Below are 17,464 nucleotides of genomic sequence, written 5' to 3'. Positions count from 1 at the left end.
TGGAATTCACATCCAAACAGGTACAACATGGAAACAGTGTGTTCCATGATTTCTGTAGTGTAACAAGTCCAGTTGATCCCAAGTACACTGTACTATTGACAATGATTGTTTTTGATAAGCACAATAGAAGTTCTACTTTGGGAGAAGCTATAATTATTTTAGTCCTAGCATACACTGCTTCCTGTTAGAGTTAGGGTGCTGTATAACTTGGTACCTCTTTGAGATAAAATGCTTTATCATCAAATCATAAAGCATCTTCCCTCTAACAGATACCAGATTATAAAGCACCCTCCCTCTAACAGGTACCAACTTATAAGGCACTCTCCCTCTAACAGGTACCAACTTATAAAGCACTCTCCCTCTAACAGGTACCAACTTATAAAGCACCCTCCCTCTAACAGGTACCAGATTCTATAAAGTACCCTCCCTCTAACAGGTACCAACTTACAAAGCACACTTCCTCCAACATGTACCAGATTATAAAATATCCTCCATTTATAATCTGGTACCTGTTAGAGGGAGGTTGCCTTATAAGATGGTACCTGTTAGAGGGAGAGTGCTTTATTAGTTGGTACCTGTTAGAGGGAGAGTGTTTATAATCTGGTACCTGTTAGAGGGAGAGTGCTTTATAATCTGGTACCTGTTAGAGGGAGAGTGCTTTATAATCTGGTACCTGTTAGAGGGAGAGTGCTTTATTAGTTGGTACCTGTTAGAGGGAGGTTGCCTTATAAGTTGGTACCTGTTAGAGGGAGAGTGCTTTATAATCTGGTACCTGTTAGAGGGAGGTTGCCTTATAAGTTGGTACCTGTTAGAAGGAGAGTGCTTTATAATCTGGTACCTGTTAGAGGGAGAGTGCTTTATAATCTGGTACCTGTTAGAGGGAGAGTGCTTTATTAGTTGGTACCTGTTAGAGGGAGGTTGCCTTATAAGTTGGTACCTGTTAGAGGGAGAGTGCTTTATAATCTGGTACCTGTTAGAGGGAGGTTGCCTTATAAGTTGGTACCTGTTAGAAGGAGAGTGCTTTATAATCTGGTACCTGTTAGAGGGAGAGTGTCTTATAAGTTGGTACCTGTTAGAGGGAGATTGCTTTATAATCTGGTACCTGTTAGAGGGAGAATGCTTTATAAATTGGTACCTGTTAGAGGGAGAGTGTTTATTAGTTTGTACCTGTTACAGGGAGAGTGTTTATCAGTTGGTACCTGTTAGAGGGAGGTTGCCTTATAAATTGGTACCTGTTAGAGGGAGAGTGCTTTATTAGTTGGTACCTGTTAGAGGGAGAGTGCTTTATAATCTGGTACCTGTTAGAGGGAGAGTGCTTTATAAGTTGGTACCTGTTACAGGGAGGTTGCCTTATAAGTTGGTACCTGTTAGAAGGAGAGTGCTTTATTAGTTGGTACTTGTTAGAGGGAGAGTGCTTTATTAGTTGGTACTTGTTAGAGGGAGAGTGCTTTATTAGTTGGTACCTGTTAGAGGGAGAGTGCTTTATAAGTTGGTACCTGTTAGAGGGAGAGTGCTTTATAAGTTGGTACCTGTTAGAGGGAAAGTTCCTTATAAGTTGGTACCTGTTAGAGGGAGAGTACTTTATTAGTTGGTACCTGTTAGAGGGAGAGTGTCTTATAAGTTGGTACCTGTTAGAGGGAGAGTGCTTTATAATCTGGTACCTGTTAGAGGGAGAGTGCTTTATAAGTTGGTACCTGTTAGAGGGAGAGTGTTTATTAGTTGGTACCTGTTAGAGGGAGAGTGCTTTATAATCTGGTACATGTTAGAGGGAGAGTGCTTTATAAGTTGGTACCTGTTACAGGGAGGTTGCCTTATAAGTTGGTACCTGTTAGAAGGAGAGTGCTTTATTAGTTGGTACCTGTTAGAGGGAGAGTGCTTTATTAGTTGGTACTTGTTAGAGGGAGAGTGCTTTATTAGTTGGTACCTGTTAGAGGGAGAGTGCTTTATAAGTTGGTACCTGTTAGAGGGAGAGTGCTTTATTAGTTGGTACCTGTTAGAGGGAGAGTGCTTTATAAGTTGGTACCTGTTAGAGGGAAAGTTCCTTATAAGTTGGTACCTGTTAGAGGGAGAGCACTTTATTAGTTGGTACCTGTTAGAGGGAGAGTGTCTTATAAGTTGGTACCTGTTAGAGGGAGAGTTCCTTATAAGTTGATACCTGTTAGAGGGAGAGTGCTTTATTAGTTGGTACTTGTTAGAGGGAGAGTGTCTTATAAGTTGGTACCTGTTAGAGGGAGATTGCTTTATAATCTGGTACCTGTTAGAGGGAGAATGCTTTATAAATTGATACCTGTTAGAAGGTGAGTGCTTTATAATCTGGTACCTGTTAGAGGGAGGTTGCCTTATAAGTTGGTACCTGTTAGAGGGAGAGTGCTTTATAATCTGGTACCTGTTAGAGGGAGAGTGCTTTATAATATGGTACCTGTTAGAGGGAGGTTGCCTTATAATTTGGTACCTGTTAGAGGGAGAATGCTTTATAATCTGGTACCTGTTAGAGGGAGGTTGCCTTATAAGTTGGTACCTGTTAGAGGGAGAGTGTCTTATAAGTTGGTACCTGTTAGAGGGAGATTGCTTTATAATCTGGTACCTGTTAGAGGGAGAATGCTTTATAAATTGGTACCTGTTAGAGGGAGAGTGTTTATTAGTTTGTACCTGTTACAGGGAGAGTGTTTATTAGTTGGTACCTGTTAGAGGGAGGTTGCCTTATAAATTGGTACCTGTTAGAGGGAGAGTGCTTTATTAATTGGTACCTGTTAGAGGGAGAGTGCTTTATAATCTGGTACCTGTTAGAGGGAGAGTGCTTTATAAGTTGGTACCTGTTAGAGGGAGAGTGTTTATTAGTTGGTACCTGTTAGAGGGAGAGTGCTTTATAATCTGGTACCAGTTAGAGAGAGTGCTTTATAATCTGGTACCTGTTAGAGGGAAGGTGCTTTAAGTTGGTACCCATAGTATGTTACAACATAGATCATAGCATATCTTGCGCATCTGACAAATTAAACGTTATAAACTACTATCATCAGTTAACTGAAAATTAGAAAGTTCAATACATTGATAAAATTGAAGTTCTGTACAGTTTTAGTTTCAATTAAAATAACTAGTACGAATAAATAACACTACTGCTATTATAGACAATGAAGTACAGAAGACATCAGGAATTAATTGAAAAGTGGAGTATATTATATGTATCGGTACTGCATGTCTGAAAGTGCACAAGATTTAAAAACAAAATCGATTGGTTTTGGATAGTCAATATCATAGGCGTAGCTTGAGTTATAATATTATTGAGGCAGGGGGTCTGGGGGGCTGCGCCCCCCAGAAGCTATCGACATTTTAACAACGTAAAAGGTTTTTTTTTTTTTTTTTTTACCGAGGCAGCTGCCTCGGTTGCCTCAATGGAAGCTACGCCACTGAATATTGACATTTATGGTCATAAACTGGTGATTATACAATGTTTGTGACTTCCATCTTTTACTTCTGGGAAAGTTGGAAAAACGTCATTGTATTTTGCTGCTATTTTCTTGTGTATAAAGATCTACGTGACGCAGATTCTTGTGCATAGAAAATCGTCTTACTTAATGAGGACTTGTTCTTAAACCTCGGGTTGTCTTTTACAAAAAATATCATTTTACATGTATTCACATTTCATTTACGAAATGACACTACGCCGTTCTTAATGACAGTTATGATGTTCTAATAAATATTTCACAATTTCCTACAAATTTTAAATAATCACCATTGCATTTCTGAAATCAAGGTCGCCGCCCTGAATTTTTACCGCCCATATGATATGTACAGGCTAGACAATCAAGACAACTGCATTTGTCCAAATTCCGTGGTCTTTGTTTGAAGAACAGGGATATCAGTTTTCAAACAACAAATATGTAAAAGTCTTGATATCCTCTATGGAAAATAACATTTCAAGTTGATTTAAAGTGTACACATTGTTAATTGTAATTAAGCGTATTTCATATCAATGTGCTGTCACAACATTCCGTGAAATTATGAATACTACGACGTTCTAATGGTGTATCAAGATTTTAAAATATTCTGCCCGAAATTTGTACATCAATGATTTAGAAATATCAGTCTAATACTTTGGGGAGGGTGTGATGCTAATACATCCATTATAACACACGGTACCTAATATGCATTAAAAAAAATTATATGTTTATGCATAGAATTACCATTTTTCTCAATTCACTGCAACAGTGTATCATTCTTGTTAACAATGTAGATTATTAATATTTGTCAGGGTTTTTTTTATACTTGCTTATGTAATTTAGACGTGGGTTGTGTCGAAAATCTGAGTTTTAAATAATCAACAGTGTTGTGCTTCTCATTTTTAGAGCCGATCGATTGATTTAAATATGATTGAAAGTATTCATGTTTCCTACGTAATTGATAATAAATATACATGTGTTTGCCAACCACAATGGAGCTCCAACAGGACCTATTTTACCTAATATTGGTCTATCAAGAAATAAGTATAAAAGAATTGACACACGACGATTATGCGTACGAATCATTGTGAATTATAAATTGGCACGAGGGATAACTCGTACCTACATAAGATGAGATAACTCGTGGTCGTCACCCTGTAAGCGGTACCAGATAGCCTCGACCCTGTTTTACTCGTTTGTTAACTGGTATAACCTTGATTTTAATCATGTTTTAATCAATTGTTCTTTCCATGTACGTTACTACGTCTTTCAGAATTCGAATTTGTTATATAACTTATGCATTAAGATCGGATATATATTGTAAGTTTATGGATAAGGTTACTGACGGTGGTGTGTTTTAAATTGCATTCATATTGATGGAGATATTCCTATACCCTGCCTATCTTATTAGAGTATTAGTCATTCGACACCGAAGACGCGGATTTTATATATTCAATGGGTAAAATGAATTTAGCGTTACCTGAATGATAGTTGAAGAATTATCAATATTTGTTGCATCAAGGTAAGATTCCTTCTTAAGTAACATGAGTAAAAATTAACTTTAGTTCATTCACAAGATAAAATCGTAAGCCCAAGCGGAATTTGTATTAAAAGCCCAGGTATTGAACCTTAAAGCTGTATGGTCCGAATTCCGACTAATGATGTCCACCTTGTAAAAACACTTTTAAACTATCGTACGTACGTATTTATTGGGCTATACGACATGTTAAACATCATTTTTAACCACAATTATTTGATTTTAAATCGATGTTTACAAACAACTGTATCTCGGCCATTTTTTATGCATATTCAGAAGATAAATCATGTGACAATCATGTGACTAGTTCAGACTTCAACGAAACATGGATACAGAGGTAAGATCTCCAGTAATATGATTCGCGTAAAGTTGTGTATTCTGATACTATATCGCATTTGACGATATCCAGATTGCAGTCATGCTAAATATTGTGTTAAACAATATGAATAAAGGTAATTAAATAACGAGAATCCAAGTTCTTTCCACTTTGCTGTTTGATAGCATTGCGCGAATATCAAGAGGCCCCAAAGGGGTATACTCAAAACGGCAAGATACGAACGTTATAATACCAGTAAATTTTTATCTTTTCTAAAGTGTGTATTTATAGTTTTTTTTTTTCTTTTGATATACTTTGAATGCAATTCCAGTCAACTTCTTCAACTGGTACTGATTCCCCTGTAAAAGGTAGAGGAAGGCCTAGAGGACGCGGCCGTGGTCGTGGTCGTGGTAGAGGAAGGCCAGCATCAAGAAGAGGCAGGTCAAACAGAAAAGAGGAGGAAGTTCTCCAACATACGGAGCAAAGAACAGAAATTGAGAAGGTTAGTAATGAATATCAAATTTGTGCATTTCAATGACCGAGTATCAAATTATATTGAGCAAAACAGCATGATTCAAATGCAATTAATGAGCACGTTATATGCACGATATCTATTTCTCTCTCTCTCTCTCTCTCTATATATATATATGTTATAAAATTATATATATATATATATATATATATATATATATATATATATATATATATATTGTAGAGACACGTGCAGAGCCTCACCCATGAGACATGTCAGCAAATGCTCATTGAAGTAGCATCCAGATCAGCCAGTCTAATTTTAGACATAATTGACAAGTCAAGACCTGGAGCCCCTGGTCAGCGTACATCTGTACCAGACGTACCATCTTGGTGTACTTGTAACCACTGTCGGAAATTGCCTACAGAGGAAGAAAAGATCTGCTGTGGCAGAAGTCCAGAACAGTGCACAGCCCTTTTGCCAGTATGTACCTTGCCACTAAATTAATATACATCTCTTCCTTCTATGTACAAGTTAGATTTTTGATCAGATTCTTATTTTGCAGTGTTGTATGAATTGATATATACATTGTATTTAGGATTTCCATGTTCTGTGTCTTGATGAGGCTGTCCTTGCCCTGGCCCGCCTGTATAGAGAAGATGTGTTAGCTTTGCCAGCTGATGATGATTACAACAGGGGGAACAGGCACTCTGCATACAGACAGTACATCCTTTGGACTTATGGAAAGCTTGGAGCAGGACAGAGAAAAGTCATTCCAAGCTGTTGTGTTTGGAAAATACGCAACAAATACCCAGAACCCTCAGGACAATATGTGGGTTTTGTCCAAGGAAGACTAAATTAATCTTGGGTAAAAAAACGAATCAAACAAACAACAACGAATCAGTGTGTGCATTAGAATTGATATTCAGGGGCAAGATCAAATGTTCAATGTCTTTCAAGAAACAAAATTCACATACTTTTCATTTAGACCCTACTACATCCAGGTATCTAAACTGATTATCAATTACAAATACTAAGCATGGTATAAATAACATTCTATGTACCCTTTCTACTGTTTATTCACACCGTGTATATGTAATCTTTAAAAGTATATGTACCTTAAAAAAGTAGAATTGATCCCTCCCCCATCATAAAATTAATGGAATTTGACCCCACCCACCCCCTCCCACAGGAATTTTAATTATTTTCTTTCTATATCAATTTCTTAGATCTTGCCCCTTAAATAACTTTATTGTATCAACATATTGCTAGTACAGAAACATCAAATTTCACAAGACACATTTTCATAAAAAATGTCAGTAAGCTTAATTTCTTTCCAGTCTACCGGTATACAATGCACTGAAATTGGCCATATAATTATGATTAGTTACAAAGTTCTAGACATATTTTCTTCCACATCTCCAAAATAAATGATCAAAATACAAACCATAGTAAAAGGCATCGAAGACGGAGAGAAATACACAAGAATTTGTGGACTGCAATGCACTAATGGATCAAATTAACACCACTGATTAATAAAATCTGAACCTTTAATCCTAAATGACAACATGGATTGTACACTAAAATTAGTTCACCAAAATTAATCTGTTTATTATAGAGCAATAATATGTAATTTCTTTCATGCCATTTTCAACAATTGCAGCTTATATTGCATGTATTTCGAGATTTTTGTAGTTTATATCACCAGTGTATATCCCATTTTGACTTGATCTGTAACCCTTTCCCACATTGCCATTTTTATTGTCAATTTGTATTTGCATTATTATACATAAATAAGGTAATCAAGTTATCTTGATTGCAGAAATGTCCCTATAATTCTCATGGAAGTGTCACTTAGAACATTTTCAACAACAAAAATTAACCTTTGCAAAGCTCGAACTTGTATACAAGTAAGTATACAAGTGTATACATTGTAAGCACACAAGAAAACAATTTGCATTAAACTGCATAATTTGGCATATGGCTACCCACTCTTCATAATAATGCACAAGTATTTATTCACAATACACAGAAGCAAGTAAGAGATGATCAAAAAATTCTGAAAGTACTTTCACTATATACACATGTACCATTTGAGCCCCAATTGACAACCTGACCACCTGGTGATGGGGTAGGGACTTTTAAAATTTGATAAACAGCTACAAGCTTCTTATAATCATGCAAACATGCACAGAATTAAAACTGACACACATGTAGTTTCACTAAATACCAATCTGGTTCTCAACCAAGTGCTGGAGATTGGGAGCCATGAAATTTTTATACAAAAATCTTTGCTCATTATAGATAATGGACAGATTTCCTTATTTAAAACATATCTTTAAAACATTTAGGATTTGACACCCCTCAGGCCACAGTGGTGCAGTGACAAAGAAATAAACAATTATAAAACCCCTTACCCTTAATAAGTCCCATATCAAATTAAATGAAATATGGCTACATGTATGTACTTACTGATGAGAAGTCAAATAATTAAAAATGCCCAACAGACAATGACTACATATTAAACAACAACAGGCATCTACCAAATTCCTTGGTTTTTGGTCAATCATTTTGGTTAAGACAACATAAAGAGTAGCTAACTATCAATGGAATACTAGTATAAGGTTTGTTATCAATGGGAATAATGGTGCAGTTTTATGTTCATAATTTTGTAGAAACACGTGATCATGTTTATCATAATGAATTAGTTTCAGTTCGAGGAAATTCTTTCTTCATATCTTAAAAAACTATGGACAAGAATACATACTTAAACACATCCTTAACACATTTGGAGAGAAAAAAGTATATGTATAATGATTTTATATGGTAAGGAAACCAAACACATCTGTACAGATTTGAAAAAAGAAATGATACAGTATGTGCAATGATATATCACAGTTCATTCAATATAGTTTACAATATACATTTAAACAGTTTCATTATTTGGACTTGTATGTATCATATATACATGTACAATGACAATAAACTGTGATGAACTAAAATAGATTTGCCTTACATGTGTAATATCCATTGAAACATTTAGCTGCCTTTACAAAAAAGAAAAAGTTTAATTAATCTACTTAAATCTTGATTTTTTTTCCTGGGAAACAAGTTCTGCTGTTGGAGGTGGAGACTTTGGGGCAATGGTTTTGGAAATCCGTCGAGGGTCTGTTGCTGATAATTCTACAGGATGATGCATCCCTCTATTAGACTCCAAACGCATTTTTAGAGCCCTTTCAAAAAGTTCGTCAATATGGGCATATGTCTTGTTTTGTTTTCGCTCCACAGTTGTCCACCTCCCCGACTTCTTTGAAAAAGTCCTTTGATATCTAAAATAGAAAATATGAAATATAATCAAAGACTAAGTGACCAGTTGTGTGCAAAGCTAAAGCTACAGTGTAGATATTGCCATGGTAAGCATCAGAAATGGACTCTCCTTTGTCACATTTCGGAATTACATGTATTTAAAGGAGACTCAATCTTGATAAGGAATCCACTGATTTAAGTTCGTGTATGTTATTTACAATTCAAATGCTGCAGGGAGAGCCACAAAAAGTGTGGACAACTATGAATGCATGCATGCAAAGGCTGATAATTAACAATACACAAATAACAAAGTTATCAAAATTAGAGAATGATATACCAGAAAATGGACCTTCACCTTTATGAAATAACTTGGAATATTCCTTAAATATAATATCAATAAAATTCACCAAATAGCTATAAAAAGAGACTGGAAATCCTGTACATGTTATGCTTTCATAAAATTTTCTAGATATGACATTGTAAAGCACATTGCCCGGAAGGGTGTTTGTGAAGCTAAACCAGATAAGATAGAATAATGAACTAATTGTTACAGAAATAAACTTATAAGTACTAACAAAATCTTTACCTGATACTTCCATCTTTCTTTGTAGCTGTTGGCAAATCAACACAATGGTTGTAGTCTAGTGCAACTAATACATTCCTTGCCCTATAGACTGGTGGCGAATAAGAAATTCTCTTTGTTGCATACATCAATATGTGGTTGTTGAAAATCTCCAAGTTTGATGTACTTCTGTTGAAAAATTCAGATTAAATTTATGAAGATTATCTTTCTAGTTCATTAAACCCCATCATCTTGAATTCAATGGGGCCAGGGGAAAAATTCAGAGATATTCAAAAGTTTGAGATATAGTGTCGTTAAAATACATTAAGAAAAAAAAATGTAGTTGGGACCTGCAACTCACTTTGACATATCCATGGTATTTGAAATGTTGATCATATGTTCAAGATACTGAAGTTGAACTGAATATGAAAACGGTAAACAAAGAGAGGCCCACAGGCCTTATTGGTCACAGGGGATTATTTAAAAGTATCACTAGCCCCAATGGATACAAAATCTATATTTTGCTTGCTCTGTATATCTAATCCAATTTCTAATATTCAGCAGCAACATATGGTACAACAAGGAAACACAAATGCCCCCATACTGATGAACAACATTATATGTAATATATATGAAAAACTAACATTATGTGACTATTTTGGACCTGCCCTGGAGTCAAATACCAAGGTTGCGAAATTCCCAATCCGAATTATGCATTAGTTTTTATGTAGTACCACCAAAATGAAGAACTCTTTCGAATAAAAGGATCAATACATTTCATTACCATTTCTGTCCCCACCATGATACCAAACCCCAACCTCTGGGATCATGAAATGTAAACGTTTGGTGAGGAGCTATCTCCTCCTTTTTATATCCATTACGAATCAGTTTGGTATTGATAGCACTTAAGAAAATGTCATTGAAATATCTTGCACATAACCACTATATGCCAAGTTTGGCCAAACGCTGACGTCAGAACCTCTTCCCCATGGATAATTTTGGTAGACACCTTCCTACTCTACATGATTTATGCTCCTGCCACTATTCGAGGAGCATATTGTTTTTGTAACATTTGTTTTTCTGTCTGTCCAAAACTTAAAGCGTACTCATAACTTTTGTTGAATTCTCATATTTCATTTGTGCATTCCTTGTGAAACAACCTTTTTTTTGGTACCAAAGATGTTAACCTCCTGACCTTGGAATATGACCTACTTTTAGAAGAACAAACATAGGCAATGTCTTCTGAACTATTCAAGGTATGAATCTCATATTTTATAAATAGATTGCTTTTCACGTGCTCTTTCATTTAATACCATGATCTTTGAACTGGAGTTTGACTCCAATGTCAACTTTTGTTTTAGTACTTAAAGTTTTTGACATTGTTTATAGTCCTGTGTTGCCACCAGGGGCGTGTTTCACAAACAAATCTTGTTCTTACAGATGTGTGGTTGTAGAGAAGACAATTCAAAATTGGTTAATTACTGACAATTTTTGTCACGCCCCTAAGACACCTTGATGCAGGAATCCTAAAATTTAAAATCTATGCCCCCCTCCCTGTCCCAAAGATGCTTCATACCAAATTTAACAATAATTGGAAGGGTAGTTATTGAGAGAAACATTGAATATGTTTCATTGTTAACGGACGACACATACAGACCAATAGCAATAGGTCACCTGTGATACTTTATCTCAGGGTACTGTCTCTCTGGATACATAATAAAGTTTGATGAAGATTGTCCTCTGTATCAGTATTAGTTACATGAAATACATGTAATCATTATTACTCAAGAAAAGCAGTGGGTGTATCTGGAACATTTACTTACTCATCAATGCCCCAATCTGTAACAACTTCGGTAACCTGGTTACTTTGTTTAACATCTTCCAGTGCTCTTTGAAAGCTGGCCTTTTCAAGATTCGTACTCTTTCTTCCAGTCTCTCTCTTGTCAAGAGTTTCCAAGGCCACTATCTTTTTGCTGTCATTCTCCATCATTGTGTAGGTACAATACTGAGCACAATGCCCAGGACTGTGCATACGCCCATCTCCTTTACAAGAAGAAAACAAGTACCTACATGTACATCAAGAATAATCCACTGATAAATGATAGCCAACATGTATAATCTATTCAATTATTTAAGGTAGCTCACTACCCTAAATTTTATACTCTTTATGACACTACGTTACAAGATAGCGATTTAAATGTTTTGTGAAAATATTTGTATCGATCGATTTCAGTGTTGACAAAAAAGTGGTCAATATGAGTATTGATCGGCCGGTGGTCATACTGGTTAAAACCGGTCAATACTGGTCAATTGAAGATTATTTGGTCATTATAGTCTGTGTTATTTATTTTAAATGTTTAAGTGACCATTATGGTAAATACTGCGCCAGACTGATGCGATACCCAATCGAAACATAAACACCACAAACACAATGCTGTGTCGTATAACTTGTAATAGATGAATGAATAATAAACAAACAAAACAACTCGTACAATAAACAATTCGTACTATGGTAATGGCGCTGTAATTCATAACATGCACTATCAGTTTATAATATACTAAAAAGTCATAATATTAAATAAATAATGTACAAATGACTCTGTTGAATTGGGGAAGATGTGAAAGTTTCTGTTCAAATTCCATAGTTTAACAAGAACTACCTATAAGTATTGTTCCATCAATCTTCATTTTAACTGTTGAATAAACATTTGAGGGGGGTGATGTTTTCATAACAATAACAGGCACACTGGTCATCTCTGGTCCCAGCCTATGCTTATTAACACCTGTCAACTCTGCTTTCTGTGCTTAGGTAATGTCCAGCTACCTTTCATTCTTAATCTGTCCAGGTACATGTAGTAAAAGGTCTGTCTCCAATCGTGAAGCTATGCTATAGAACTGTGACCTTCTGGTAGGTACTGAAGATATTTCGGTCAGTTTCAGCAAACCAAATATATTAAACTTATGAAATTACATTTAATTATCTAATGAAAAATATTAATCAACAATTGATCCATATAATGAAGACTTAATTTATCTTTGTCTTTGCAAGAAATGTACAAAAATAGGAAAATGGACAGTTTAAATCACTATTGACCAGTATTGACCACTTGGGGAGTATTGACCGGGATGGTTAAAACTACTGGTTAAAACCGAGGGCGGTTTTGACCGCCCAATCCTGATCGATTTGTTGTCCATCATCGTAGCTCAGTGGTTAAAGCATTCGGCTGGTGAACCGCAGACCTCAGGTTCAAATCAGCCAGAGTCTATGTATTGAAATATTTTTTTGAAAATCATGTTTTTATCCAAACTTGCATATTTTCGGTCTTTTTGGCATATATTCTTATTATGTATCATCATATATTTTATGATAAAATGAATTCATACTGATTTGAGAAAATATTTCAGGGTGTAGTGAGCCACCTTAAAATTATTTTGTAACTTACCCAGTAGTACTAAATTCTTGTCACCAAGATCAGCCCTTATACTCTCTTGATGTGTTTCCCACTTCTCATCAATGGCTGGAACAAGGTAACTCCTCTATATACGTGTAAAGGATGACTGGCTGGGGAAATGAAGATCGAGGAACTTTGCCATAAGTGCCACCTTACTGAAATTGTTCCCAGAGAAAAGAATTGCAGCTGATATCATCAAATCTCCACTGTGAAGTCCTTTGTTGAGCACTGGTTGAGAACACTATCTATGTCTAATGTGTGCATTTGAGCAGGACTTAAAAGTAAAAACAAGGATTTTCTCAATACCACATTCACTCCTATTTTGTTTTTTATATAAAGGATAATAAATTCCAATGAAATCAATCAACTTTGATTGACAGAAATCTGTAAATTGCATGTACTTGTAAAATAAATTATTCCAACAATAATTGAATAAATATCAAGTACATACCCAAACAATGTACATGGCAAATGCGACATACCTTGTAGAAAGTTTCAATGTTTCCGAGCATCCTTTCACTATGCATTTATCATTAATCTTTGTGGAAGCTAACTGCAGAAGCTGCTCTTCATATGCAATCACTTTATCTGCTTTCAAAACGGATTCAGATTCTGTCATTGATGATATTTGGGTGATGCCTGGGCCGGTGAAATTTTCTCCTGATTCAACTTCCATATCTGTATTCTCTATATCAAGGATCATGTCACCGCCAGCTACATCTTCAATATCTGTCTTCTCTTCACTGTTAATTTTGAACAAGATAATTAGGTGAAATATTTCATCTAAGGTTAAAGAATATGAAGCAGAGATTAAAAAGAAGGAACCTCTCCTGATTGGCAAGCTCCAACAACACTTTTATATATAAATCATCTAGTATTTGTGAGATTTCTAATGCTAATTGTGTGCTTATCTGCTTATGACATACATTCATGCACAAATATAAAAACACATACATAGAGATCTCTATTACATACATTTCACACTGATAGGGGCTTTTTCAATGCATACAGCTGTGAAATTTGCACTACAATTAATCTATATAACTTTTATGAACTTCAAATATATTGCCATACCCCAAGGTCACATCAAATTCTGGTACATAATCGTCGTCATGCATATCTTCTTCCTCGTCATAATCCTTGGTAACACTAATACTTAAACTGTGTAACAAAAAGTAATAATAAATAAATAAATCATCAATTCGAAGTATTCAAATTCTAAGTCAAGAATTACAAATTTCCATATTATTGACAGATCTCTTTGAAATCATAAAAAGCACATCAGTAAAATATGAAGAACTATGGAAATTACTTGGATATACATTTGATTTTTTAAAAGACAAGACATTATCTCATTTGCATAGTCTGTTGTTACTTTGAATGCTGTTTGATATGTTTCATACTAATTGTTAGGCCTCCCCCCCATACTTAATTGAGTAAAGATTCATCTTTTACCATATCAATATAGTGGGCTTATGTTAGATGTGAGTGGTCAAATAGGGAAGCTTACTCCAACTAGGTACCTACAATTTCCAGAGTATGTGTATGCTTTGTTTTCAATTTTGTATTTTTTGTAATTAATGAATATGATAACTAATCATTGTCTTCTTTTTCAACTATCTTAAATCAGACTTTTGCAGTTTAGCTGGAAAGGGATGGGAGTGATAGCAGAACATGTTATGTTCAATGAAATACCTGAATGGGTCTATGAAGGAGGATGACAGTGCTTTTTTCTGAAATGTAACATGGCTGCTTGTTGGCTGATCCCCAAAGGATTTTTCCATTTCTTTTATTCCTGGCACTGCTGTTTCCGTGCTAGGGATTTAAAAGAATTTAAATATTAAAAGTTTGTAGATGAAAGATGAAAAAATATATTTATCATCTTGATTACACAGTCTAAGGATAAATATAATCATGAAAACTGACATGAAATTTCTCAAGAATTAAGAATTTGCATCATATCTAAACATGCATATATGTAAAATGCAACTACATAAAACAGACAAACAGAGAAAGCAGTTCTAATAATATCCACCTTTCACTCTCTTTACTGCATGTGTCTGTACAGGAAATCTCAGACACTGTAAATTCTGGACCTGTTGGTAAGCCCTGTTTTGCAGGAGTTGACATAGGTCTAGTACGGCCTTCATAGTGCTTGCTGAATAAAATTAATTTATCTTTGTTAATGTACTTTGTTAATGTATTTCACTTCAGCAATGCAAAATGTTTACACATCATATAGGCCTATCAAAAGAAACTAAACCTTTCCCAAGATGTAGTTTACCATCTTCACTCGTATATATATGTAGGTTATAGATCAAAGTTTTGTAACTTAACTTTAAATTTTCAATTGTAATAGACAACTTTTGCATTATGACAATTACAACTTGATAAATCTCTAATTGGCAAGTTCGAAATTTGATGCATATGCCAAGAATAATTACCAAATCAGCCCTATTCAATGTATACATATTAACAGCCGGGACGCAGAGATAATTTATCCCTTCGTGGGCCCCACAACTTACTACAGAAAATTTAGCTTTCATCTTCCCGAAATCACAGAGACGGAAAACATTTGTAGTACACATTTAATATATTTTTCGTTTCAATGCACTCAACACACTGTAACTGACTAGAAATAGCGTTTACATCGCATGGGCCGAGGTCGCAAACTTACTGTTGCCTGAGGAGAACGCCTGCAAGTTGTGGGTTTGATTGTAGGCCAAGTGCAACACGAAGCCGATTCCATTCCTCTAGATGGTGTCCTATAGAAATTCTTTGTTGGCTGCGTCGTTTTTCAGATTATTTCCTCTTTTTCTTCCGTGCTGACTCCGTCAAGAAGCTTGGACGACCGCGTTTTCTTTTACCGGACTCCATGCTTCGCTGTTTACATCGAAATGATACACATGCGCAAAGTTCCCAACACGGGAGCCTCCTGGCGGCAAATTTTATTATATATGTACCACATATATTTACATTATAAATAATCTTGGTACTGTTTTCTTTTATACGCAGATGTTTTTAAGCATATAATTAAGGGAAAGTTAATAACTTTTAACATTATTTCAGCTGCATTAAAATATTTCTATATATTTATGACGGATGGACATCGGACCATACAGCTTTAAGGGTGGTCATTTTTCGTATGGATGAGGTCGTCTTCATGTTGTGTGTCATTGTTTAAGATGGATTATTACATCAAAATTTTATTTAATGGCTTGCTAAACACCTCTTCTGAAGTATGATTTCACCATGGAAAGATGGATACAAGATCTGAATTATTTTATATGAAATATGTTGTGATCTTGTTCAACTCTATGCACCTACATAATGTTGAAAAGCTGTCTGGGTGCCATATTGATTGGCGCGTCTTTTAATGAACATGTTCCATAATAAATATACACCTTTCATACTATAAAATTGTACACGTACGTTGAAGAAAACCAGCAAATGGTTAAACATATTTTGCATCAGAAATATTGATTTATTACAAGTGACTTGGATATGTTTCGGCAATATTCACGTATTTGTTTTACTCTGCAACTGTACCTTATAAGTAAAGACGTGAATTTACGCACGAGAAAGCAAAGGATTCGTATTACTTCATACGGAGGGAACAATTGGTTTTGTTTTCTTATCTGCATTCAAGGTTTTAAAATGATTGGGTAAAAAGCACATTGTGACCCGTTTAAAAAGTGACACTCAATTCGAGTATAATAACCGTACCTGCTGAATAAAAAGTCATGACATGCATTTATTAAATGCAGATATTTCAATTGTAGCCTACGTTAAGAGTAACGTTTTACTTTTAAGTTTTGAATGATTATTGACATGAGCATTTGATAGTTTTATAAGCACTGTAAATAGTAAAGACGCATGAAACCTATATTAGCTGTTTTACTCGTTTTTTAACTGGTATAACCTGGATTTTAATCATGTTTTAATCAATTGTTCTTTCCATTTACTTTAGTACGTCACTCGAAATTCAATTTTCTCGTATAACTCATGCATTATGAGTTGATGGATAACTTACCTGACGGCGGCGTGTTTTAATTTTCATCCATAGTGGTATAGACATCGCTATACCTTGCCTACCTAAGTTACGCATTACGCATTAAATATTACGCATTTAATACCCAGCGAAGCTTGGACGGGCCGAAGGCCCGTCCGCGAATCAAGGCTCTAAAGGTAACACGTATGTAAAAGAAAAAAGTCAAAATCAGCAAAAGAAAAAGAGATAACCTCTATATACGTTCACTGAAATTTTCGTGGTCCATATGGGCGCCGCCATTTATTTTTTCATTACCTGCTTCAACAGTTATTCGTGTTTTATTTTGAATGCCAATAATAGAAGACTCTGACGTGCAATTTGTAATTTAAAC

The 17,464-nt window shown here is 35.2% G+C and overlaps 2 protein-coding genes and 1 long non-coding RNA gene across 3 annotated transcripts; 1 reads left to right on the top strand and 2 right to left on the bottom strand.

Annotated features, from left to right (window-relative positions):
- Positions 1-5,604: 5,604 nt before the first annotated feature.
- On the top strand, positions 5,605-6,677 carry LOC130052701 (P2X purinoceptor 7-like). The gene is made up of 3 exons (XM_056158454.1): positions 5,605-5,792; positions 6,006-6,245; positions 6,361-6,677. The coding sequence occupies exons 1-3, from the start codon at positions 5,610-5,612 to the stop codon at positions 6,622-6,624; spliced, it is 687 nt and encodes a 228-aa protein (XP_056014429.1). The 5' UTR covers positions 5,605-5,609; the 3' UTR covers positions 6,625-6,677.
- On the bottom strand, positions 6,669-11,730 carry LOC130052702 (uncharacterized). Its single transcript, XM_056158455.1, has 3 exons — positions 11,454-11,730; positions 9,655-9,819; positions 6,669-9,091 (listed from the first exon to the last, which is right to left on the bottom strand). Exons 1-3 carry the CDS (start codon positions 11,660-11,662, stop codon positions 8,839-8,841), a joined length of 627 nt encoding a protein of 208 aa, XP_056014430.1. The 5' UTR covers positions 11,663-11,730; the 3' UTR covers positions 6,669-8,838.
- A 1,466-nt stretch (positions 11,731-13,196) lies between these two features.
- LOC130052703 (uncharacterized) lies at positions 13,197-15,980 on the bottom strand. Its single transcript, XR_008801087.1, has 5 exons — positions 15,760-15,980; positions 15,118-15,240; positions 14,778-14,897; positions 14,157-14,243; positions 13,197-13,825 (listed from the first exon to the last, which is right to left on the bottom strand). It is a non-coding gene; the product is annotated as an uncharacterized LOC130052703 (long non-coding RNA).
- Between the last annotated feature and the right edge of the window lie 1,484 nt (positions 15,981-17,464).

The sequence above is a fragment of the Ostrea edulis genome, chromosome 3 (assembly GCF_947568905.1).
Source record: "Ostrea edulis chromosome 3, xbOstEdul1.1, whole genome shotgun sequence".
In the NCBI taxonomy this organism is placed as follows: domain Eukaryota; kingdom Metazoa; phylum Mollusca; class Bivalvia; order Ostreida; family Ostreidae; genus Ostrea; species Ostrea edulis.
This window is presented reverse-complemented; position numbering and strand designations above follow the sequence as displayed.